Source organism: Oncorhynchus mykiss, chromosome 8 (assembly GCF_057628025.1).
Source record: "Oncorhynchus mykiss isolate SJ-2025 chromosome 8, ASM5762802v1, whole genome shotgun sequence".
NCBI lineage: Eukaryota > Metazoa > Chordata > Actinopteri > Salmoniformes > Salmonidae > Oncorhynchus > Oncorhynchus mykiss.
In genome coordinates, this window is record NC_143029.1 from 74,779,314 (window position 1) to 74,806,155 (window position 26,842).

At 42.2% G+C, this 26,842-nt stretch overlaps 1 protein-coding gene and 1 long non-coding RNA gene across 10 annotated transcripts in view; one reads left to right on the plus strand and one right to left on the minus strand.

The window, feature by feature from the left end:
* The first annotated feature begins 3,022 nt into the window (after positions 1–3,022).
* The window catches only part of LOC110530509 (CDK5 and ABL1 enzyme substrate 1), a 31,056-nt gene continuing 7,236 nt past the window's right edge, over positions 3,023–26,842 (plus strand). For 2 of the 9 annotated variants that reach the window (XM_090182574.1, XM_036986160.2), the window contains exons 1-8: positions 5,512–6,200; positions 9,932–10,252; positions 18,793–18,864; positions 19,237–19,329; positions 20,724–20,801; positions 22,388–22,493; positions 22,664–22,823; positions 23,187–23,293. In XM_090182574.1, coding sequence (XP_090038700.1) covers positions 19,301–19,329; positions 20,724–20,801; positions 22,388–22,493; positions 22,664–22,823; positions 23,187–23,293 — 480 coding nt within the window. In that variant the 5' untranslated portion in view covers positions 5,512–6,200; positions 9,932–10,252; positions 18,793–18,864; positions 19,237–19,300. Of the gene's footprint in view, positions 6,201–9,931; positions 10,253–16,727; positions 17,772–18,792; positions 18,865–19,236; positions 19,330–20,723; positions 20,802–22,387; positions 22,494–22,663; positions 22,824–23,186; positions 23,294–26,842 lie in introns of those variants that run through there. The other 7 variants (XM_090182570.1, XM_036986158.2, XM_090182571.1 and 4 more) reach the window with 5 other exon arrangements.
* On the minus strand, positions 21,731–24,878 carry LOC149982112 (uncharacterized). The gene is made up of 3 exons (XR_016482599.1): positions 24,708–24,878; positions 23,152–23,286; positions 21,731–22,910 (listed from the first exon to the last, which is right to left on the minus strand). It is a non-coding gene; the product is annotated as an uncharacterized LOC149982112 (long non-coding RNA).

The window sequence follows — 26,842 nt, forward strand, 5'->3', positions numbered from 1 at the left end:
ACATGTCAGAAATACAGAGGAGGCTGAATAACTTACACCATGCCTCTGAGTCTGACTCCAAGTATTTGCTAATGTGTTTATAGTCAACGTTGCTGAAAATGTGCTTTAACCTCACAACTTAGTATATGTATCTATGTACGCAAAGGACAATATACACTACCGTTCAAAAGTTTGGGGTCACTTGGAAATGTCCTTGTTTTTGAAAGAAAATCACATTTCAAAAACACCAGTCTCAACGTCAACAGTGAAGAGGCGACTCCGGGATGCTGGCCTTCTAGGCAGTGTTGCAAAGAAAAAGCCATATCTCAGACTGGCCAATAAAAATAAAATATTAAGATTGAGATGGGCAAAAGAACACAGACACTGGACAGAGGAACTCTGCCTAGAAGTCCAGCATCCCGGAGTCACCTCTTCACTGTTGATGTTGAGACTGGACTGTGGAACTCTGCCTAGAAGTCCAGCATCCCGGAGTCGGCTCTTCACTGTTGATGTTGAGACTGGACAGAGGAACTCTGCCTAGAAGTCCAGCATCCCGGAGTCACCTCTTCACTGTTGATGTTGAGACTGGACAGAGGAACTCTGCCTAGAAGTCCAGCATCCCGGAGTCACCTCTTCACTGTTGATGTTGAGACTGGACAGAGGAACTCTGCCTAGAAGTCCAGCATCCCGGAGTCACCTCTTCACTGTTGATGTTGAGACTGGACAGAGGAACTCTGCCTAGAAGTCCAGCATCCCGGAGTCACCTCTTCACTGTTGATGTTGAGACTGGACAGAGGAACTCTGCCTAGAAGTCCAGCATCCCGGAGTCGGCTCTTCACTGTTGATGTTGAGACTGGACAGAGGAACTCTGCCTAGAAGTCCAGCATCCCGGAGTCACCTCTTCACTGTTGATGTTGAGACTGGACAGAGGAACTCTGCCTAGAAGTCCAGCATCCCGGAGTCACCTCTTCACTGTTGATGTTGAGACTGGACAGAGGAACTCTGCCTAGAAGTCCAGCATCCCGGAGTCACCTCTTCACTGTTGATGTTGAGACTGGACAGAGGAACTCTGCCTAGAAGTCCAGCATCCCGGAGTCACCTCTTCACTGTTGATGTTGAGACTGGACAGAGGAACTCTGCCTAGAAGGCCAGCATCCCGGAGTCACCTCTTCACTGTTGATGTTGAGACTGGAATTGATGGTACTATTTAATGAAGCTGCCATTTGAGGACTTTTGAGGCGTCTGTTTCTCAAACTAGACACTCTAATGTACTTGTCCTCTTGCTTAGTTGTGCACCGGGGCCTCTCACTCCTCTTTCTATTCTGTTTAGAGACAGTTTGCGCTGTTCTGTGAAGGGAGTAGTACACAGTGTTGTATGAGATCTTCAGTTTCTTGGAAATTTCTCGCATGGAATAGCCTTCATTTCTCAGAACAAGAATAGACTGACGAGTTTCAGAAGAAAGTTATTTGTTTCTGGCCATTTTGAGCCTGTATTCGAACCCACAAATGCTGATGCTCCAGATACTCAACTAGTCTAAAGAAGGACAGTTTTATTGCTTCTTTAATTAGCACAACCGTTTTCAGCTGTGCTAACATAATTGCAAAAGGGTTTTCTAATGATCATTTAGCCTTTTAAAATTATAAACTTAGATTAGCTAACACAACATGCCATTGGATCACAGGAGTGATGGTTGCTGATAATGGGTCTCTGTACCCCTATGTAGATATTCCATAAAAAATTATCTGTGTCCAGCTACAATAGTCATTTACAATGTCTAATCTGTATTTCAGACCAATTTGATGTTATTTTATTTTAAACAAGGACATTTCTAAGTGACCCCAAACTTTTTAACGGTAGTGTATACTACATCTACATTTTGCCAAATCCTTCTCAAGTCTCTCAATTAAACAATTATAGCTGATCGGCTCTAACTTTATGTTTTCCCCATAATTTTTGAAAATATATTCAGACAATTATCCTATTTGGGTAACAATTTGCAGACATACCGATGTGAATTCTCAACATATTGGAGCCGGTCTGGTTAGTATACAGGTTTAAGTGAGGGTACGTCACAAGGGGATGAGTAGGCTACAATGTCTACTATGTGAAAGCTGTCTTTGTATAAATCTCTCACTCAGAGGCCTGGGTTGACCCTCAGCCTTAGCCTTTGTTTGGCAGACGCCTTGGCCCCCTTTAATCTTGTGAGGAGATAAATCCATTGATGGACCTAGCCCGATTCAGTTGAAAGTGCTGTCTGACTATCTCCATAGATCACCATAACACAGCATGTTTGAAGTTGGGCTGTTGGGCTGTGGTGCATGGCACGTGTGGGCCTGGAGAGAGAAGACGAGATGGGGTGGGGTAGGGTAGGGGGCTTCCTCACGATCCAGAACAGAGTAATCAATCCTGGGCCATGACCACAGACCCCACCTCCCCCTCCTCCTCAAACCACCCACCCACACACACACACACACACACACCACAACAACACCATTCCTGCTGTCTTCTTGACCACAGAGCACAAACACCATACAGGGCCAGGATGGTAATCTCTCTCTATTTCTCTCTCTCTCTCTCTCTGTGTTTCTCTCTCTCTATTTTCTCATCTTTACTAAAAGTGGGTAAAATTTTACATTGTTGTTTTTTTCAGAGCTTCTACAGGGGTAAAAGGCAACCTAGAAGTGCCATCCAATGCAGTTCAGATGGATTTTCCTGAGATTACCATGAGAGAGCTATCCATTCTAATGAGTACATCACAAGAGTCTACATGTGTATGTATGTGTCATCCAGAAGTGTATGTGAACTGATGTAAACCACTGGGAGCTCTTTAGATGTTAGCTGCTGATAAGAGCCCTTCTTCACCCCATTACATTACTGCAGGAGCTCACACAGTGGAAGTGCTGCTCTCCCTCCTCACACTCTTATCCTTCATCAACACAGACTCTAATCTGAACATAGAGGCTAATTTTGATAGATTGTTTTAGTCTCCTCAGGGCATAATAAGGAATAACACATCAAAGACAAAAACGACTTATCATATTTCTCATGTTACAAATGTGTTTAGTCCAGTCAAGTTTATTTGTCATATGCATAGTACAATGAAATGCATAGTACAATGTGAGATAATAAGAATAGTAAATATAAACTTAATGGAATAATTGCTATGGCTGTTAGGGATTTACTCTGTTAGGGTTTACAATTGTTTCTGAAGTCTCGATAGGTTGTTTTCCAATGCTCATGGGGAAGACTTAAAGATGAAGGTCTTGTAGGGGTGTTTCCCTGTGGCTGCTGACCTAGGAGCAGTGTTTTGGAGGTGTGTGTGTTCTAGGCATGCAAAGTGTGTCCCTCTCTCAGCAAGCCCAACTAAGGCAAGCTAAAATACCAAGTTAAGGTAATGGATAAAAAAGATCACAAGTCACAACAAAGAATATAAGATACTTGCCACTGAAGATAGCAAGACTATCTCACCCTCATGGTCACCCTTTTCAGTCTCCTCTTTCCTTCTTCCCAGCCTCCTCTTTTTAATGACCCTTATTATTACCATCATACAACAATATACACTACCTCCACTCCATCTTGTTGATGGAAACCATTGTCTACACATCATTATCCTGCTGGTAATCGTTTATGGTGCTCTAACACTTGGCATGTTTTTCCTTAATCAACTCTAAAGTAATAGCAGAGTGATGTGCATTGTGGCTCACAATGAGGTGCCAAATCCCTTTATGTCTGGGAAGCTTTACACAAACACAGGAAGTCCAGTGTTTCAAGGCAACGGCGAGGGGAGTAGGAGTCAGAGCTATGGCCTGCGTCTCTCTCTTTCTCCTCTGATGGGAAGTTCAGATTAACGGTGGGTGGTAAACCTGCAGCTCATACACCTCATTGTTGCAGTCCAGAAACAACCTAACCGGAGTCCAAGGTCTGCAGTGCACACTGGCTTCATTGTAATGCATGGCACTGCACAGTAGTGATCTGCTACTGGGGTGAAATTAAGGTAAACTTTTTTTAATAGGAAGTAATAAAAACAAATGGGCATGGCGCTGGATCTGTGTCAAGAGTTACTCAAAACCAACACAACTGAGAAGTTACTATAGCTAAGGCCAGAGTTATACATTAGCATATGACCTGACCAGGATTGGAAAAACTCCTGGCTCCAATTATAGGGATTAATCGAAAGCAGTGGTATTCAACTCTGACCCTACGAGGTCCGGAGCCTGCTGGTTTTCTGTTCTACCTGATAATACATTTCACCCACCTGATGTCGCAGGTCTAAATTAGTCCCTGAATAGAGGGGAACAATGAAAAAATGCAGTGAAACTGTCTTCGAGGTCCAGAGTTGAGTTGGAGGGATCTAAAGCATACCCTAATTTCCCTCTGAATCTATTATTCAATAGTCTGTCTAAACCTCCATTGGAATATGTATTTGTAGGACAGTGTGGTTGATTCGCCAGAGATCTGAGTAGTCATTCACCACAATGCTTTTTGCAGCTTGTCTTCTCTAAAGAATATTCAACTTGACCTAAAGAACAACCCTCCTCACTTACTCCTAAACTGCAGGCGTTGTAGGATGCTTTCTGATAGAATCCACCATGGAAGCCTGGAAGGATTTTGAAGAAACACAGGGACATCCAGTGGTGAGCAGATGTCTTGTTGCCGTCCTAAACGGTATGATTAACATAGCTTCCTAGATGTCCTCTTTTGTCTTAGAAGTGGACTATATAAATTAAAGCGAAAACTAGTGAAAATGCCACCCAGGTGGATTACTACAGGCGCTCACCACCAAATAGTACTATTTTGCATTGGTGTATATCTGCAGTGTTGTGATATTTATCTAACACCACTAGATGGCATATTTAGTCAAAACATGTCCAAACCTGACAACTAAACCAGACTAAACCATGTAAAACAGACAGATGGCGCAAATGTTGCAGAACTGCAGAATTATATATTTTGGAAATACAGCATGTTCCATTCCTCAAATGGTACACAGCCCAATTTTGGAAATACAGCATGTTCCATTCCTCAAATGGTACACAGCCCAATTTTGGAAATAGAGCATGTTCCATTCCTCAAAAGCTACACAGCCCACTTTTGTTTTCAATATCATGGGATGTTCTGCTAAAGATTCCCTAGTTATTTTAGAGACATACAGTGAAGATGAAAGAGTTTATGCTTTGAGTCCTTGGTAAATAGCCTAGGGCTATTAGGGTTACCCATTACTTCCGTAATATGAACCCCAAAGCACAATTTCCAAAAATGCATATTTCCAATCAATTTAACTGCTTTAACATGCAAATATAACACATGGTAATCCATTAGTTATTTCTGAATGTGGCCAAAATCTGCTATACCTGATGACATTTTTATGTAATTTTGGATAACCAGTCCAGAAGTCTGAAGAGGGAGGGCACCAGAGGAAAATGAAAAAATAAAAAATAAAAAAAATAACCCTTTCGTGTGTCCCTGAAAGCCTATTGGTCCAATTTTTTCCCTGCTGCCACAATACTGCAGACACATAACCATCCTGTTTTAGTCAGTTTAAGCTTGCACTTACAATACAAGGCTTTAACATTTGCTATCTACATAAGCACACTTTTAATGTCATATTGACAAAACCTCTGCTCGCCGATTCGAATCGCTGGAAGTGGACCATGGCGGCTGCCACGAGCAGCAATACATCCACAACCACGCTCCAGATAAAGCATTCCAGTATCGAGCATACGCGGAAACGCATAGACCCTCGGAGGAGACAAGCCGCACTCTCTTTTCTCAGTAACATTTCTTTGGATGGTCGACCGGTGCAAGATGATGCCGACAATCAGATCGAAGAGGATAATTCAATTGAGTCGAGGACTAGACAGAGCCTGGTTTCTGCAGCAGAGCGTCCGCTGTACGCGGCTGGCAGTGGCACAGGGGTAGCGACCCCCACGGCCACCCAGGCGCTCGCTATTGCAAACCAGGCTCTGATTGCTAACGCACGAGATAGTTTTGGGATTGGTCCCGCCGCTGCAGCTCAAGCGTGTACAGATCCGGAAGGGGATGCTTTCGGCCCTTCGATTTTCAGTTCGCCTTTCTCTGCAGTACCAGCCGCGATTAGAGGCAGGCTTCAAACCTACACTCAGGGAGTTGTGCCTGCTGCCTACTCCAGGCAGGCTTCCCAAGGCTTCTGTTTGGAGGGAGGACAGATAGCCAACTCTGTCCTGGAGCTGCAGAGATCAAGGTAGGGCAATTGTAGATATCTCCATCATGTAGTGTTTACATTCATGACATGTGTGAAGGAGTTTACTGGTTGCCCATATTGGGAATGGGAATAGTGACACAGAAGCCCACAGTCAATGTTTACACTGCACTCTCACAAATTATGCATGTCATAGGCTACAGTATTGCAACCCAAGTGTCAACAATACAGTTTGGCTACAGTATTGCAACACTCATATTGCAATAGTCACTGAAAGTAAGGTAAGAGTTTTCAGGAAGGTCTTTGTTGAGTGAAGCCACCAAACAGGATCCACACAGACCTGGGCTATACTAATGTGTATCTTCAGTTATCATCTCAACAATAGCACAGGTTTCTCCGGTCATATTTTGTACTAGGGCTGCTCAAACGGCATCCTCAGTTTTAGTCAGTGTACTGCTAAAGACAAGTTTATACAAAGAGACAGATTACAGCAAAGAGCAAGAGCCTTGGCTTTCTCTATATGTGAAATTTAGTATGCTGCTAACAACTGTGCACATGCAGTGGCCCATTGATTTAGGTGGAATCAGCGGGATTAGATTGAAAAGGTCAACCATTGTGGAATCATTTTGATTAGCCTGCCTATTAACCAGTATGATGCATGTGCTCTCAAATAACAGAATTTGTAAAACATGTTATATTCATGGTAGCACTGAAAGGCATGTCCAGCAGGAAGGTGGACTTTTCCCCCCTGTGCAGATACGGTCACCCATGCAGATTTGTCCCCATAACCGGTTGGGAGGACTTTACAAAGCTGCCCTGCACCTGCTGCCCTGCACCTGCTGCCTTGCCCTCTCCTATGCAATATAAACAACCTGTAACCCAGTACTCCTCAACACATCGGACCATGGACACCTTTAATACCTTTGTTTACTCTGTAGAGTGGACCAGAGCACAGGGAACATCTGAGGCTGCCTGACACTCTGTCCCTGCCTATACCCCACAAACACACACACTTATCTGTAAGGTCCCTCAGTCGAGCAATGAATTTCAAACACAGATTCAACCACAAAGACCAGGGAAGTTTTCCAATGCCTTGCAAAGAAGGGCATCTAAATATATGGCAAGACCTAGCAATGATCAACAATCAATTTGACAGCTTGAAGCATTTGTTAAAATAATGATGGGCAAATGTTGCACAATCCAGGTGTGGAAAGCTCCTAGAGACTTACCCAAAAAGCCTCACAGCTGTAATTGCTGCCAAAGGTGATTCTAACATGTAAGCAACTCAGGGGGTCGAATACTTATCTAATCTATATACAGTATATCACAAAAGTGAGTACACCCCTCACATTTTTGTAAATATTTGAGTATATATTTTCATGTGACAACACTGAAGAAATGACACTTTGCTGCAATGTAAAGTAGTGAGTGTACTGCTTGTATAACAGTGTACATTTGCTGTCCCCTCAAAATAACTCAACACACAGCCATTAATGTCTAAACCGCTGGCAACAAAAGTGAGTACACCCCTAAGTGAAAATGTCAAAATTGGGCCCAAAGTGTCAATATTGTGTGGCCACCATACTTTTCCAGCACTGCCTTAACCCTCTTGGGCATGGAGTCACCAGAGCTTCACAGGTTGCCACTGGAGTCCTCTTCCACTCCTCCATGACGACATCACAGAGCTGGTGGATGTTAGAGACCTTGCACTCCTCCACCTTCCGTTTGAGGATGTCCCACAGATGCTCAATAGGTTTTTAGGTCTGGAGACATGCTTGGCCAGGCCATCACCTTTACCCTCAGCTTCTTTAGCAAGGCAGTGGTCGTCTTGGAGGTGTGTTTGGGGTCGTTATCATGTTGGAATACTGCCCTGAGGCCCAGTCTCCGAAGGGAGGGGATCATGCTCTGCTTCAGTATGTCACAGTACATGTTGGCATTCATGGTTCCCTCAATGAACTGTAGCTCCCCAGTGCCGGCAACACTCATGCAGCCCCAGACCATGACACTCCCACCACCATGCTTGACTGTAGGCAAGACACACTTGTCTTTGTACTCCTCACCTGGTTGCCGCCACACACGCTTGACACCATCTAAACCAAATACGTTTCTTGCTCACCAGCAAGTTTCTTGCTCATCAGACCACAGGACATGGTTCCAGTAATCCATGTCCTTAGTCTGCTTGTCTTCAGCAAATTGCTGGTGGGCTTTCTTGTGCATCATCTTTAGAAGAGGCTTCCTTCTGGGACGACAGCCATGCAGACCAATTTGATACAGTGTACGGCGTATGGTCTGAGCACTGACAGGCTGACCCCCCACCCCTTCAACCTCTGCAGCAATGCTGGCAGCACTCATACATCTATTTCCCAAAGACAACCTCTGGATATGACGCTAAGCACGTGCACTCAACTTTTTTGGTCGACCATGGCGAGGCCTGTTCTGAGTGGAACCTGTCCAGTTAAACCGCTGTATGGTCTTGGCCACCGTGCTGCAGCTCAGTTTCAGGGTCTTGGCAATCGTCTTATAGCCCAGGCCATCTTTGCCATGAAGTGCCATGTTGAACGTCCAGTGACCAGTCAGTATGAGGGAGTGTGAGAGCGATGACACCAAATTTAACACACCTGCTCCCCATTCACACCTGAGACCTTGTAACACTAACGAGTCACATGACACCGGGGAGGGAAAATGGCTAATTGGGCCCAATTTGGACATTTTCACTTAGGGGTGTACTCACTTTTGTTGCCAGTGGTTTAGACATTAATGGCTGTGTGTTGAGTTATTTTGAGGGGACAGCAAATGTACACTGTTATACAAGCTGTACACTCACTACTTTACATTGTAGCAAAGTGTCATTTCTTCAGTGTTGTCACATGAAAAGATATACTCAAATATTTACAAAAATGTGAGGAGTGTACTCACTTTTGTGATATACTGTAAATATATATATATATATATATATATATATATATATATATATATATATATATATTTTTATCCATTAACATTACAGTATTTTTAACATAGTATTTTGTGTATATTGTTGACAAAAAAATACAATTAAATCCATTTGAATCCCACATTGTAACAAAAGTGAAGGGGTGTGAACTATACATTCATGTACATACTACCTCAATTGGGCCGACCAACCAGTGCTCCCGCACATTGGCTAACTGGGCTATCTGCATTGTGTCCCACCACCGTCAACCCCTCTTTTACGCTACTGCTACTCTCTGTTAATGTTAGCATGTAGCATTTCGCTACACTCGCATTAACATCTGCTAACCATGTGTATGTGACAAATACAATTTGATTTGATACACTCTGTTCATCATATATGCATAGTCACTTTAACCATATCTACATGTACATACTACCTCAATCAGCCTGACTAACTGGTGTCTGTATATAGCCTCGCTATTGTATATAGCCTGTCTTTTTACTGTTGTTTTTATTTCTTTACTTACCTATTGTTCCCCTAATACATTTTTTGCACTATTGGTTAGAGCCTGTAAGTAAGCATTTCACTGTATTCAGCACACATGACAAATAAACTTTGATTTGAATACTGTCTGAAGGCACTGTACATTACAATGATTCAGTAGTTAAACCCCCCCCCCAGGTTATGGAATGCGGTCGGTCAAAGGAGGCTGCCACTGTAAACTGAATTATAAGCTGTTGAGTAATAACTAAGGCGACCTGTTGAGGGACCCCGGCCATATTCCACAGACACATCATAGATGGGCATCTCTCACACAGTGCCTGGTCTGTTTTCCCAGGGCAGCAGCTTGGTGGAAAAGTGGCCAGATCCAGAGAGAGAACCTTGGCTGGGAAGGGAAAGGCAGGACGCCCAGGCTTTCAGAGACGCTGCCCGGCCAGACTCTCCTTTATCTGTTTATCTCCATCTTCTGTCCTTCACTCCACTTCCTCTCCCAAGGGCACCATACTAGATACTCTTTATTTCTCTCTTTCCATCTTCCTCCCTTCCCTCTCTCATGGCCTCCAGTCCTGCTCCCAGCCAGGAATCCCCAACCCTCAGATCAGCTGCCAAAAGATACTCTGAGATCAGCGCTCAGAGCTGCTTAAAACCATCTTATTCGGTGTGCATTGATTCTAATGCATGCACATTATGGTTGAGTTTACATAGGCTGCAGTATTCTACTGCTCAAGCTAGACTCATAGACAATGGCCTTTTACATTCTAGCATAATTTAAGGCGCCCACTCTGTCTTGCTGCTACTGTAAAGGTGTCAGCCCGAGGTGTGGATCTGTTTTAAACCGCTTTAACATGAAAAAACACATTTAGCTTAGTGAATGTTGCCACAAAATCAAATTCCCATAATTGTATGGATTGACAGTTAATGCAGTAAATTATATTCGCACTCCAATGTCCCCATGTTTTAAATCATTTTTCACAAGTCCTCATTGTGATCGAAAGCTTACTACAGGGAGACTATGAAGCCAAGGGAAACCATAGCAGAGAAACCACATGCAGTATAAACCATTACAATGGTCCTTTGCAGTTTTGTGCAATTGAGTCATATCCTTTTGGTTAAGAGGTTGAGGTTGTTGTTTGGTGAAGGAATGGTTGGCATAATTACATGATTATGTAAGCAGCAATCTTAGGCTAGTTTGCCTCTGAAACACTTGTGGCTTGAACTGTAAGCGAAATCTCCAAAGCAGCTGCAGGATAGGCCTTTATGGTTAAAACGGCCACCATAATTAAAGCATTACTGGTAATGAGTCTTGAGATAAGAAATATAGACATGATGGGTTACTCTATTTCCAAAATGGAACTTGCAGTACAAGTTTACTAGTTCAAGTTCCACAATGCTAGTAGCACTGTTGTTCATCCTAAACCACATGCTATTTAAAGGGAAGGGGGAAGGATGGATTCAGTGGTTTTACTGTATGTCAAGCAACCAGAGCAATTAACCACAAGGTGCTGTGTGTTTTCAACAATATAGGTATGTGTTCTTGTCCTTTATCCATGTCTGCAGCAGTGTTTCCCCTATATTTATATATAGTGTTTTACAGCAGTGGCAAGAATTTAGCAGCGTTGGGACATATTTCTGCCGAGGCGCGCTTTTAGAGCTCCCCCACTGCTACAGTAGCAGGAAGGAATTCACTGTTGTTGCAGCGTTGTTGTAAATGTGTTTGAGAAGAAAGACCGAAGGGGCTGAGAATAGCCTTTGTTGATTGGATTTTCCCCCCAAATGATTCAATTTTCTTTGGCCTGTAATTGTAAGACGGCTAGAACATTAGATTGACTTCCACTCTGTCACCCGACAGCGGAACGGGAAGACAATGTCCATGGCAGGCTGCCAATGGGTGTGCGTGTGAAACAATTTAATCTTTTATGTTGAGCACTACAGCTCCTTATCCTAAAAAGCGACAAGCATAGCTGTCAGGTTACATACCAATTGTTTTTGAATGTCCTAAGATTGATTAAATAGACCATGCTTGAAATTCATTGAATGTGAACAGTGCTTGAATATCAAATCAATTCAAGTGTTATGTCACATGCGCGGAATACAACAGCTGTAGACCTTAGTGACATGCTTACTGAAAGTTCTTAACCAACCATGTAGTTTTAAGAAGAAGAAAAAAAACTCCATAAATTAAACAAAAACACAGACAGATTGTGTCTTTCATGGGCAGCTCTACTTAGATGCCCATTGTTGTTCTGTCAATATTGAAGGAGGCGATAATTGAAAGTAGCCTGGGCTCTGCCTTAGAGCTTCGGAGTTCGACCAGTCCTTGTTAAAGTCAGAATGATACTGTTGGATTGGAGTTGATTTATCAAGGACCTCAGCCACACGAACTACGGACTGTTCACCCCGTTACCATCTAGAAGGAGGCGACAGTACAGGTGCATCAAGCTGGGACTGAGAGACTGATAAACTGCTTCTATCTCCAGGCCATCAGACTGTTAAACAGTCACCACTAGCTGGCCTCCGCCCAGTACCCTGCCCTGAACCTTAGTCACTGTTAATAGCCGGCTACCACCCGGTACTCTACCCTGCAGCTTAGAGACTGCTTTGCCCTATGTACAGAGTCATTGAAAGCTGGTCACTGCTGTACACACCTTTACTATTAATATACTGTCTACACACACACACATATATATAAAAATTAGTTGATTCGGCTATTGCTCGTTACTGACAGGTGTATAACATCGAGCACACAGCCATGCACATCCATAGACAAACATTGGCAGTAGAATGGCCTTACTGAAGAGCTCAGTGACTTTCAATGTGGCACCGTCATAGGATGCCACCTTTCCAACCAGTCAGTTCGTCAAATGTCTGCCCTGTTACAGCTGCCCCGGGCAACTGTAAGTGCTGTTATTTTGAAGTGGAAACATCTAGGAGCAACAATGGCTAAGCCACAAAGTGGTAGGCCACACAAGCTCACAGAATGGGACCGGGAGTGCTGAAGCACGTAAAAATAGTTTGTCCTCGGTTGCAACACTCACTACTGAGTTCCAAACTGCCTCTGGAAGCAACGTCGGCACAATAACTGTTTGTCGGGAGCCTCATGAAATGGGTTTCCATGTCCGAGCAGCTGCACACAAGCCTAAGATCACCATGTGCAATGCCAAGCGTCGGCTGGAGTGGTGTAAATGTCCCTGCCATTGGACTCTGGAGCAGTGGAAACGCGTTCTCTGGCGTGATGATTCACGCTTCACCATCTGGCAGTCCGACAGACGAATCTGGGTTTGGCGGATACCAGGAGAACCCTAGCTGCCCCAATGCATAGTGCCAACTGTAAAGTTTGGTGGTGGAGGAATAATGGTCTGGGGCTGTTTCATGGTTTGGGCTAGGCCCCTTAATACCATTGAAGAAAATTCTTAACGCTACATACAGAATACAATGACATTCTAGACGATTCTGTGCTTCCAACTTTGTGGCAACAGTTTGGAGAAGGCCTTTTCCTGTTTCAGCATGACAATGCCCCACTGCACAAAGCCAGGTCCACACAGAAATGGTTTACCCTTGACTGGCCTGCACAGAGCCCTGACCTCAACTCAATCGAACACCTTTGAATTGATTTGGAACGCTGACTGTGAGCCAGGCCTAATCGCCCAACATCCCTGCCTGACCTCACTAATGCTCTTGTGGCTGAATGGAAGCAAGTTCCTGCAGAAATGTTCCAACTTCTAGTGGAAAGCCTTCCCAGAAGACTTGAGGCTGTTATAGCCAGCAAAGGGGGGACCAACTCCATATTAAATGCCCATGATTTTGGAAGCAGATGTTTGTTGAGGAGCATACTTTTGGTCATGTATATTCCGCACTCTTACATTGCTCATTCTGCTATTTTTTTTTAATGTCTTTCTTTCTTGTTGGATTATGCGTGTATTTCTAGGTATTATTACTGCACTGTGGGATCTAGAAACAGAAGCATTTCGCTGCACCTGTAAGGGTTTTCGTCCTCCTCCTCTGATGAGGAGTAAGATAGATCGGACCAATTTGCAGCGTGGTAATTGTCCATTTTAATAAGTCAAACTGAACACTACAACATACAAAATAACAAAGTGAAACCAACGAAACAGTCCGTGTGGTACTAACACGGAAAATAATCACCCACGAAACACAATAGAAAACCGGCTACCTAAATATGGTTCTCAATCAGGAACAACAATAGACAGCCTCTGATTGAGAACCATACCAGGCCAAACACAGAAATAGCTAATCATAGAAAAACTAACATAGACAACCCACCCAACTCACACCCTGACCATACTAAAACAAAGACATAACAAAAGAACTAAGGTCAGAACGTGGCACCTACAATAACATTTGATTTGACCTGCAGTTAAACATCAATAGCCTGCTGTATCAGTCTTGTTGAAGTGAATGAGTAGTCTGGTCCATGTGTTATTGTTTGCACGGGTGTGGAAAACATCCTTTGCACGTCCACCTCCTGGCTGGCCTGCTGTTGTTCATCTACAGTAGCTGGATCAGTCTGAGCGTCCCGCTGAACAGTGGAAACTAGTTTATGGGTTCAGTTCATCAGGTGTACTGTACAAACTGTGAAATAAAAACCTAGTAGTCAAAATAAAAATAAAATATTCTGTCCAAAAATGAAATTTGCAGCAGTGATAAGATTTTGACCCAATGACATCTGGCACAGTAAGCCATCTGTAATCGAGTGAACCTAATCATTTGTCATGGCAATAGATAGATTAGAGTACCTGGGATGAGGTCATGGTCACTGTTATGTTTCTAACAGACAGCGAGGGCTGTATTTGTTCTGCTGACTGCTACAGCCTAGCTATTCTGGTTAACATGTTCTCCAGGGTGAAGGTGGAGAGACATAGTGTATTCAGAATCCTTGACTTTTTCCACATTGTTACGTCACAGCCTTATTCTAAAATGGATTAAATTGTTTCCCCCCCTCAATCTACAAACAAAATACCCCATCATGACAAAGCAAAAACAGGTTCAGAATTTTTTGCTAATTTATAAAAAAAAAAATATTAAAAAAAAGTAACATTTACATAAGTATTCAGACCATTCTCTCAGTACTTTATTAAAGCACCTTTGGCAGAGATTACAGCCTCATGTCTTCTTGGGTATGACACTACAAGCCTGGCACACCTGTGTTTTGGGAGTTTCTTCAATTCTTCACTGCAGATCCTGTCAAACTCTGTCAAGTTGGATTGCTGCACAGATATTTTCAGGTCTCTCCTGATAGGTTAGATTGGGTTCAAGTCCGGGGTCTGGTTGAGCCACTCAAAGGACATTCAGCGACTTGTCCCGAAAACACTCCTGTGTTGTATTGGCTGTGTACTTAGGGTCGTTGTCCTGTTGGAAGGTGAACCTTCACCCCAGTCTGAGGTCCTGAGTGCTCTGGAGCAGGTTTTCATCAAGGATCTCTGTACTTTGAGAATGAGAATCTTGTTTCTCATGGTCTGAGAGTCTTTGGGGGCCTTTTGGCAAACTCCAAGCCAGCTGTCATGTGCCTTTTACTCAAGAGTGGCTTCCGTCTGGCCTGATTGGTGGAGTGCTGCAGTGATGGTTGTCCTTCTGGAAGGTTCTCTCACCTCCACAGAGGACCTCTGGAGCTCTGTTAGTGACCATTGGGTTCTTGGTCACCTTCCTCACTTACAATATAGCTGGGTATTTTAAATATCTTTTAAGGGTGTCAATTTTTAGACCCGATTGCTCGGTTTGGCCGGGGGCCAGCTCTGGGAAGAGTCTTGGTGGTTCCAAACTTCTTCCATTTAAGAATTATGGAAGCCACTATGTTCTTGGGCCTTCAATGCTGCAGAAGTTTTTTGGTACCCTTTCCCAGATCTGTGCCTCGACTCAACCCTGTCTTTGAGCTCTATGGACAATTACTTCGACCTCATGGCTTGGTTTTTGCTCTGACATGCACTGTCAACTGTGGGACCTTATATAGACAGGTGTGTGCCTTTCCAAATCATGTCCGTTTGAATTTAACACAGGTGGACTCCAATCAAATTGCGGAAACATCTCAAGGATGGTCAATAGAAACAGGATGAACCTGAGCTTAATTTCTCAAAACCTGGTCTTCGCTTTGTCATTATGGGGTATTGTGTGTAGATTGAGGGGGGGGGGGGGGGGGGGGATGATAATACATTTTAGAATATGGCTGCAACGTAACAAAATGTGGAAAAAAGGAAGGGCTCTGAATATTCTCTGAATGCACTGTAGCTAAGACATAGGTTTCATTTCAGTTGCTCTGCTCTGTGCAACCAATGAATGTGTCACCTCATCAGGAATGTAAACCGTAGCATGTTAGCGCAGCTAGCAGGCTAGGAATGTAAGCCTTTAGGCTAGCATGATGGTAGCCACCCTATCCATCACTCAGCATTCTCACTGGAGGATGTTGCCGGGCCTTGTTAAATATGAAGATGTAAATAAATCAATTCCATCTCAGTGCAGAGTGGATGTATGCCATGTAGTTGACCATGTTTACAATTTCTGGCACATCTCAGCGCTAGACATTTTAGAAGTGGTTTCCTTTCCAATTGCTGTTTCTAACCACATTCCCCTGTAAACATGATGTAGTCTCACCTATGTGGTATAAAGACTGTTGAATCATCCTCTGTTGGTTTAGGCTTGCTTACTGCTGGGAGTTTGTCAAGGACAGTCATTTTTTGTTAATTTGTTCTGCTGTTCTGTAGTTGATTAACCAGCCGGAGAGCATACTCTTATCATCAGCTCATTCTTTCACTCTCACTGAATTGGTAATTGAAGAGGTGACAAGTCAAGTTGAGTGTCATTGAGTATATTTAAATAAGTACCACATGTTTAGTGGAGCCTGAAAGCTTGGTGACAACTGACAAGCAGGCTGGCAGGAGTTGTGCAATATGTTTTTTATATTTTTTTATAGTAATGGGCTAATAGATTTTGCGCTGGCTAAGTCATGCAACCCAAGTGTGAAAGAAAGGCCTGTGTGTGACGAAACAGTGTTACAACAAAATGAACCAGCCATTGTCTTTATCCTCTTATGGCATATTTCCATACAGGATTTACCTCAGTCTTTTACCCAAAAGGCTCAGACTTTTCTGTTTCCATCGACGTGGGCCGGTATCCGTGTCTAAATGGGCCACTGGTACTTTTCAGCCAGCATTTGCATAACAATGGCTATGTGAACTAACTGTGAACTTTAACACCTCTCAAAGCAACTGTTTTGATTATGCAGAGGTTGTTGATTCTGCTAGCTATGGAAACAATTTCCTTAGTATAACATGTATGTATACACTGATGTTAGTAGAAAAGTAGCATTCATTACCAACTAAACCAGTTCCTTACTCTAGATTAGAATGTTCTAACCATTCTACATGATCTCACACAGAGGCTACTAGTCAGAATGTAGAACACAACAGTGATCATTGACCACAGCAGCCAGCCAGTCAGTCACACAGTGCTGGTGTCAATGATTACAGCTTTGCTTTGTAAATAAGCCACTGTGCCTGACAAGACGGCACAGTACAAAGTCATAGAAACTTAAGCTATACTTCACATCAAACGTGAAGGTAATGTACATGGGCCAGACTAAGAGGTCCAGTTAGTTTAGGCTACTCATTCATTCTCCAGACCGTTAAAGAAATATGAAAATGATTGTTATGGATTATCACTTGTTGATTTTAGATCGTCAATGATTTAAGATTTGGGTTCAAAACAGTACAATGTTGAACATTTTTCTAAGATTTCCCAATACTGATATAACGGGACAGTAGTGGAGAGGGTAGTAAGTTTTAAGTTCCTCGGCGTACACATCACGGACAAACTGAATTGGTCCACCCACACAGACAGCGTTGTGAAGAAGGCGCAACAGCGCCTCTTCAACCTCAGGAGGCTGAAGAAATTTGGCTTGTCACCAAAAGCACTCACAAACTTCTACAGATGCACAATCGAGAGCATCCTGTCGGGCTGTATCACCGCCTGGTACGGCAACTGCTCCGCCCACAACCGTAAGGCTCTCCCGAGGGTAGTGAGGTCTGCACAACGCATCACCGGGGGCAAACTACCTGCCCCCCAGGACCCCTACACCACCCGATGTCACAGGAAGGCCATAAAGATCATCAAGGACAACCACCACCCGATCTACTGCCTGTTCACACCTCTATCATCCAGAAGGCGAGGTCAGTACAGGTGCATCAAAGCTGGGACCGAGAGACTGAAAAACAACTTCTATCTCAAGGCCATCAGACTGTTAAACAGCCACCACTAACATTGAGTGGCTGCTGCCAACATACTGACTCAACTCCAGCCACTTTAATAATGGAAATTGATGTAAAAATGTATCACTAGCCACTTTAAACAATGCTACTTAATAATGTTTACATACCCTACATTACTCATCTCATATGTATATGTAAATACTGTCCTCTATATCATCTATTGCATCTTGCCATCTTTATTTAATACATGTATCACTAGCCACTTTAAACTATGCCACTTTATGTTTATATACCCTACATTACTCATCTCATATGTATATAGGGTACTCTATACCATCTACTGCATCTTGCCTATGCTGTTCTGTACCATCACTCATTCATACATCTTTATGTACATATTCTGTATCCCTTTACACTTGTGTGTGTATAAGACAGTAGTTGTGGAATTGTTAGGTTAGATTACTCGTTGGTTATTACTGCATTGTCGGAACTAGAAGCACAAGCATTTCTCTACACTCACATTAACATCTGCTAACCATGTGTATGTGACAAGTAAAATTTGATTTGATGGAGGTCAACCAGTGGATTTGGGTAGAACTACCTTGCTTACTGTTAGATAAGGAATGATGTGGTTAATACCATTAATTCTGAAGAAATGTGTTCAGGGTTTATCATGAACAAGGAACCTATTGACATTTAGGCCTCTTTGCGAAAGCCCATGATTAAGAGTGATTTGACCATTTTATTACATCAACACATTTCTTTCTCTGTTATGGTAAGCCAAGGGTTTTAACCTGCATAATCATTACCAAGTAATGACCATCATTTAGCAAATATCTTGCAATTCAGAATGAATGATTCTAAATGGGCCTTATACATAGTGTCCAGTCTTTCCTCTTCCAGGGCGAGGTAGAGCTGGTTAGGCGCAACACAAGTTGCTTGTAAACTCAATACCAGCTCCTTATTTCCCTTTTCTCCACAGACGGAGGCTCATCTCTCAGCGATCCTCCTTGGAGACACTGGAAGACATTGAGGAGAACGCCCCTCTACGCAGGTATTGTATAGCAACAACTGTCACAGATCACACAACTCAGCACACCACCCAGAAACAGATTTGGTTTGCTCATATTTTCCTCTCGTTTTAGAGCGGTACTCGAGAAGTCAATAACAGCTTTGGCCTGGGAAGTATTTTGATAGATGATGACACTGGAGGAGCTGTAGTTTCACTTCAGTTTGCTATATGGAGACATTTTATGTCCTTTGGGGTGGTGGTGGTGGGAACATCAGGCAACACTGTAATGTTCTTGGTCTGGCTCAGTCTCTCTGTTTACGGTTGTTAAAGGCATGTTGTGGTCTTTTACTGCTCCAAATGGATCTCAATGAATCACATTGGTTTTGATCTGTCTTGAATAAAATGTGTTTTTAGATGCAGAACCCTCTCAGGTTCACCCCGACCAAAGAGCTTCAAAAAGGTCCACTTCATCAAGAACATGAGGCAACATGATATGCGCAATGGAAGGTATGAATGAAAACAACCCCATCCCTAATTCAATACAAACCTTCAATAGAAAATCCCCCCAATGAACGCACAGTAGTTTGAATACCCCTCAGGTTAATGAAATCTACTAGAGATCTAGGTCACTTATTCTAAGCTATTCCTTATTGCTTAGTACTATCAATCAATTTACTATTGATTGATACATTTATAATTCAATAGGATAATTTATCAGACTGATCAGCAGTTCATTGAACTTCACAGAAATTCTCTCAAACTGAGTTCATATTTCATATTGTCAAAGCTATACATTGAGGACCACACCCTTGAATCATGAAACGCATCACACTATCTCACTTTTATAAGCAATGATACATGCACTTTCTTAGATATTCCAGAGCACTGAAGAAATTTGGTCACACAGATGTTAATGACTTATTTGATATATAACACAGAGATACTGTATGTAGCTAGTGTACAGCAGCTTCTCTCAGTAATAAATACTATAGGCTTTTATGGATATTTCCTGGAATCTAAAAGAAATTGGACAGTTAAACTATTTCCACAGCACTTAATTTTGTATTACACAGATTATTCAACTATCTTTTTAAAATGTTTTATTCTGGATGTTTTGAACTTACAAGCCTCAAGCTTCTTTTACACTTGGGTGTGTACCGGACCTATTTATTTTGATGAATTGTTATATATCTGTCTTGACAGGTATTTGAATGGGTGCAAAGCCTTTCTTTTGGCCCAGGAAGAAAAAGGAGTGTGCTGATACATTCTGTCTTCATAGTAGCTTTTAATAAAGCTTATTTCTGGATTTTAGGTGGTTGAATTGGGACAGCAACTGTTGTGCTTTACATTCAATCTCTATGCATTTGCTGCTGTTTTTATTTACTCTTATCTAGCTAATCAGTGTGCCATATACAGCAGTAATGAATTGCCATACGTCCCATTCTGCCTGTGACGTTGATATTGATCAGTGAGTAGGCCTGTTATTTTATGTCATAACTCAAAAAGTATAAATCAGTGACAAAAGTTTTATGAAGCAATTTCTCAATGAATTGTAGCAGCAGTTATGCAAACCACTTTGAGGAGTGGTTCAATTCTACTGTACTATAGGTTTTTACCTCGCGTGCAGCTGCTATTCTGAAATTGTATGATAAACAAGTTTGGTCTTGTTTAGTCTCCAAAGCAAGACGTGGCTAGTAACATCATTTGAAAAGATCTGCATTATTTTGTTCCCAAACCTCTGACTACATATTACATACTCCACAATACACTCACAGAACACATAAAAAAAACAGTATTTCATTTAGTTTTCTAAATCTTGATTGTTTTACTGCTCACTTTTTCCTCCATCTTAACCTGTAAATCTGAGTGTCTTTTTCACCTAGTTCATTTTGTTTTTATAGGATAGTCCTAATCAGTGGCAGAAGATCCTTGTATAGTGTATTTTCTGTCCTGCCCTATCGAGATTGTAGCCAAGCAGGGTATGTATCCTACAGCATGCCAACCTCCATTTTTCCATCCTTCGTTCCCTGCTTTCCCCCGTTCTCACATCCCTTTTTGTTTCTGCCGATATATAACTAGTACTTTATTACATTGGGACGGGGATAACATCATTACAATGAACAGTGTTCTAGACGGGTTGGTTTTGGTGGATGCTTTTTTGCTACAACAAAATAAATGTTTGCAAGAGAGGTGAACAAGTAATCTACTGAATGAATGAACTTACAAGTAATGAATCGCACCCATTTAAGGATTGTATCCATGTCACTATGTTTCCATGTAGGCCTGTAGTTTGCTGTATCATGAGGTTGTTTAGATTCATTCTAATACGACTTCGTTTTGCCCATTGCAACCGTCTCTTGGCTTTGCTGTTATCATTTAGGTTGCACTTTTCCTCAATTTGTTGCTGCCCTCAAAGATTCCGTAGCATGTTTTTATCTCAGCACTTTAACTTAACTTTGCATGCGCTTTGCTGCGATTGCATAACACACACTTACATTTCGGGGGGGTCCCAAATGATCCATCCATAACCATAACAGAGCATTATGTAGTTTCTGTTTGGAGTTTACACATGACATCTCAGTTTGTTGTTGTTCATATTGTTCTCCCTGTGCGGTTAGAGATTATATTTCTTGGCCCTTGGAAGAGAAAGCCTGGCTTACCAGTAGTCAGACTGTTGTTTTTTCTTATTGCAACACGAAGTTCAGACTCCTTCGTGTTATGGGGACCCACGGTAGTCTTGAACTCTTTCCGGTCTGTTATATAGCTTTCCACCTGGCCTGCCTGCCTGGGGAAAGAGGCAGTGTTGGTTTGACCTGGGTCCTGGTGCCCCCCAATGAAATAGCTTGTTTTGGAGGAAGTGAGAAAGAAAAATAACTGATTAACACAGAGAATACAATGGACATAGAGAAAGAAAGCACCATTTAGTGGGCTTAGTGAGGAGCAGAACAGGATAATTTATGCAGCCTAATCTTCCTAAGCCTAGCCATACAACGAAGGGTTAAAGAGCTAATGAAGCCCCTAATGAATTCAATAGCCTCATTCCTGACTACCCAATGCTGCTAATTGGCAGTTGAGATTGCTTGGCTGAGTGTCATTGCAGCAAAATGCACTTTGACTATGTAGAGAACTGACCAAGCTAAAATCCCATACCCTGTCTTATACTCAGTACCATATAGGCCTAAAATAATAATTATCTAAATGATGTCCACAAGCCCACGCTTCTGTCTTTTAGGACTTTTTCCTGAAATGTTTTCCTTTCTTGCCCCAATTAGTGTTTTTGTTGATTTACCCCAGTGTTTATAAGAACTGGGTGATTCAATTGCCTTAATTAGCTCAGTCCTCTCTGGGGCATTATGGCACTGTGGAATTCTGGGAACATGGAATGATAGCTTCTCTTAGGTTCTCTACCTGGTCTAATTCCACATTCCTTTTTTAGAGCTTCCATTTATTTTCTGTGATAGATGGTGAGAGAGATGCTGAGGTGGAGTCTAGACCCTAGACAGAAGACTGGCAGGGTGTGTGGGTTTTAGGGGAAGGGGTGTCTAAAGGTTTTGTGCCCCGGCAGGGATGTGAAACTGGAAAGTGGGCGGCAGCGTCACCCCTCGGGCGGGGTCAGTGCCAAGGAGATGGTGATCGGGCTGGAGGGAGTGGAGCTGGGGGCCTATGGAAAGGTGAGAGAGGATGGGAGACCTATCCTTTCCTCCCTACTTTGTTACAGATCAGTTATCACCTCAAGGAAGAGAATAGGGAATGATTTTTGGAGTATGTAACAGTGGTCCAAACAGCGCAGACAGTGGTCCAATAACATGCTGTTAAAATGTGAGTATGTCTCTCTCCACAGACTGTATCATACACTCAGTTCCTGTACCCCACCAACGCCCTGGGCAGCGGACGCAGGAACACCATCGACTCCACTTCATCCATCTCTCAGTTTCGTAACGCCAGCCACCGCAGCCTCAGCTTGGGCCGGGCCAACAGCAATCAGAGCAGCATCGACACAGGTCAGTCATGTGAGTGAGTGGATTCTCTGGAGTAGTTGTGGCATTCATACAGGCCAGTGTGTGGATCCTCCGTCCTGGAGAGAGCCCCTGAATAGGTGTATGTCAGAGTGAGGATGATACACATCACTTTTCCCCATCCACAGTGTGATGTTTTAGTTTATCAATTACTTGTTCAACATTGAGGGCTTGACTTTGTATTAGAAGTGGAAAAACAATTTGTATTTCTCGGCCCCAGTGTTTGTTTATCCCTGGCTCATTGTGTGACTAATATATAGTAATATGCCCTTTAGCAGACGCTTTTAGTAATTTGTGTATAGATTTTACGTACAGGTGGTCCCGGGACTGTCCTTTTGTCCTCTGCAGGGAATGATCTGGGGGACTTGATCCGGGAGTATGACCCCAATCTGTTGGACGATCCCCAGTGGCCATGTGGGAAGCACAAGAGAGTCCTCATCTTCCCCTCCTACATGGTAAGAGACTACTCTGCTTACCAGAAATGGTTTCAAACAGTATTTGTTTCCTTTCAAGTACTTCATTCTTTATTGAGCCTGCCTTTATGCCACAGGGACAGGGTTTGTTCTTGAGACAAGTCCATTGGTTCCATTGCCCCAGACAACTCAATCTAGCACAGATACTTTATATGTTCAAATACTTTATTTGAACACAGGTCTGCTGTTTACTATGGCCCTGCATGTTGCTCTCTTCACAACCCAGAGATGTTTTTATTTATTAATTATTTTCCACCATAATTTGCAAATAAATTCATAAAAAATCCTACAATGTGATTTTCTGGATTTTCCCCTCATTTTGTCTGTCATAGTTGGAGTGTACCTATGATGAAAATTACAGGCCTCTCATCTTTTTAAGTGGGAGAAATTGCACAATTGGTGGCTGACTAAATACTTTTTTGCCCCACTGTATAAATCATGTACTGTATCAACTCACTGTAAGCCACAGGAGTCTATTTGACTGACCATTCTAATCAGCAAGGTCATTGGCTCAATCCCTGGCTCAGCTCCCACTCCTACTAGAGTCTGTGGTGTGTGAATACACTCCCGTCTCTCTACCCTGTAGATCTTTGAACAGCCATCATAACAGCTAGGTTGCTTCCAAAATGGCACCCTATTCCCTCTATAGTGCAAAACTTTTGACCAGGGCCCAAATATTTAAATTAGTTAATGGCATTAGTTAATCACAATTTCTTTATTTACTTAAATTGGGCCAAAGCAGTGCATTGAGTTATACTGCTTTGAAACTCAAATAATCTACATCCGAATGTTTTAATTAAGCAATAATGCACGAGGGGGTGTGGTATATAGCCAATATACCACGGCTAAGAGCTGTTCTTACGCACAAAACAACGCGGAGGCCATATACCACAAACCCCCGCGTCTTATTGCTATTATAAACAGGTTACAAATTAGAGCAGTAAAAATACATGTTTTGTCATACCCTTGATATACCACAGCTGTCAGCCAATCAGCATTCATTAAACAACAATTTACTACAGCTATTAATGCTCCCAATGTTTAGGTAGGCCTACTCCCTCTTATCTATGTTATTGAAATTTAACACTTAAGCATAACACACACACACACACACACACACACACACACACACACACACACACAGCTTTAAGTTATGTTAAAGCTTCAGGCATTCTAAATGAGTGTGACAAAAGAAAAATAGAACTGGCTCTGGATACAAAGATCTTGTCCAACAATGTTATGAAAACACTAACCATCTGTACTGTTCAGATAACATTACACACATAGGCCGTCACACTTTCCCACCCTCCCACATCCTCTCGCTCTCACAGGGAGTTTCTTATGCACTTACTCCCGCTCTCACACATCCGCTTCACCACCCAATCTTGCAGCCTACCTTTTCAAAAATGTATTTGAGTAGCCTATTCCTTTTCAGTTCTAACCTGTGCCATCCACATTTGTGCATAGTCTAGTCTAGTGGTCATGTAATCTGCTAGCTAGCCACACGGTCTTCAGCGCTGTAAAAGCGCAAGCATTGATTATAGCTGTGTTCCGTGTTGTGTTCTGCTCATAAAAAAAGTCCGTACGGAAGCATGTGCGCTTAAAAAGTTCCGTGCGGTGAAGAAATAGACTCCACTAACGTTATATATTTTTTTTGCCGAGAAACATGTTAACTTTGACAGCCCTACTATTTTCTTTAACTGATTTTTCAGGTTCTACTACTAACTGTGTCATGATATACAAATCATTTTAGTATGTTTAGTTTCCTTTGTGATCAGGTAAATATCTATAAATTACATTCCTTTTAGTTAGAAAAGTAGCCACAAGTTTGCTGCAGTAGTTGAAGTATAGTTACAAATAGCTGATGGTATATTTTGAACTCTGATGGGGAGCTGCATGGAGGAATACTATCCATGACCAAAAATATAAAGTTAAAAATACTAGTTTGATAAGTTGTATTACTGCAAGCTAGAGCAAAGCAAATTACTTGGCATGAGCTAACTTGGGCAATATGCTGTAAATTCATCATTGTTATCTCTCTCTCTCTTATCACATACCCAGATTGAGTGTGGGTCAACTGCAGGGCTCCTTCTATCTTCCTAGATAACAGTTGAGCCTCTGACCTGAAATAAAGTTCAATGGCTAAATTACAGTAGGGGAGAGTCGGGTAAGTTGAGCCATTTTTTTTTTCATTCCGTCAAGGGAAATAGTATTCTTTCTAACAAACATATCTACATATATTTCAGGATGTTGTATATCCCTGGAAATAACCAGTATTCATGTAAACAGTACAGCTTGTCACTTGTCTCTTAATTATTTTAAGCATATTTTAACAGGTTTAACACCTAACAAACACTTTATACTTAAGTGTTTTATTTTCAACATAGGACAGGTCCTATGACCTATGACCTATGAACAAGGATAGGCCTTGTTACCTCATATCCCAGAGCTAATGCCTTGCCAAACACCTGGGAAGAAAACACTTCAACTTTCCGTTGGCTCAACTTACCCCAAGGCAAACATTTTGACTATTAGCCCACACAGCTTCAAGGATGCACTTTAATACTAGGTTTAGTATCTCATATTGAAGCTTATAGAGAGCCCAACTGATGTATAGAACAAATCTTAAAATATACATTGGTTTAGATACAAGCATCATGAAACCTTTTACACACTAATTAATTTGACTGGTAAATATCTGTTTTTTGGACTTAACTTGCTTACCACTTTTTCCATGTGGTTTCTTCCATTAGACTCCATGAAATGATGACCTCTTCCTAAATATTTGGTACAATTATACATTTTGTGTATAGTTTCCTAGAAACATGGGCGATTCAACTTACCCCACTCTCCCCTACATCAACAGAATATACTGAGCTTGGAAATGTTTTAAAACATTTTTTATTTCACCTTTATTTAACCAGGTAGGCTAGTTGAGAACAAGTTCTCATTTGCAACTGCGACCTGGCCAAGATAAGGCATAGCAGTGTGAACAGACAAGCTTGGAAATGTAAAGCATCAAACATTCTATAATATATTCTGTCTTTCCGTGGCCCGTGTATGGTGTGCCACCCAACTCCAATGTCTCGTGCTCCGACACTCAACCACCCAATGGAACTAGGGCTGAGCGATATGGCGGTATTATTATTTTTGGAATAATAAAAGTTCCAAATTTTCTTTGAGTAGTGTGTGACCCTAGGGTGGCAACACATACATTATATGTGATTTCAATGGGTCTTTCTCCATTCTCATTTGTTTTATACTGGTCAATTCAACTTCAACCAGAAATTATTTTCAGCATTTTCATCGCTAACTTGAGATCATTTCCACACTGCCACTTAGGGCAGCACAATATGGGCAAACAATCTAGGTCTTTTTTGTAAATGTTGTGATTTTTTAGCAAAACACTTGGGTGAACTATTGGAATCATGGAAATATAATGAGTATTCTAATTATATGGTTAGAATATAATAGTGGGCACTTTTAAAGTGTCTTGTTTGACAGGACAACAAATGAAAATGCCAGGGAGGA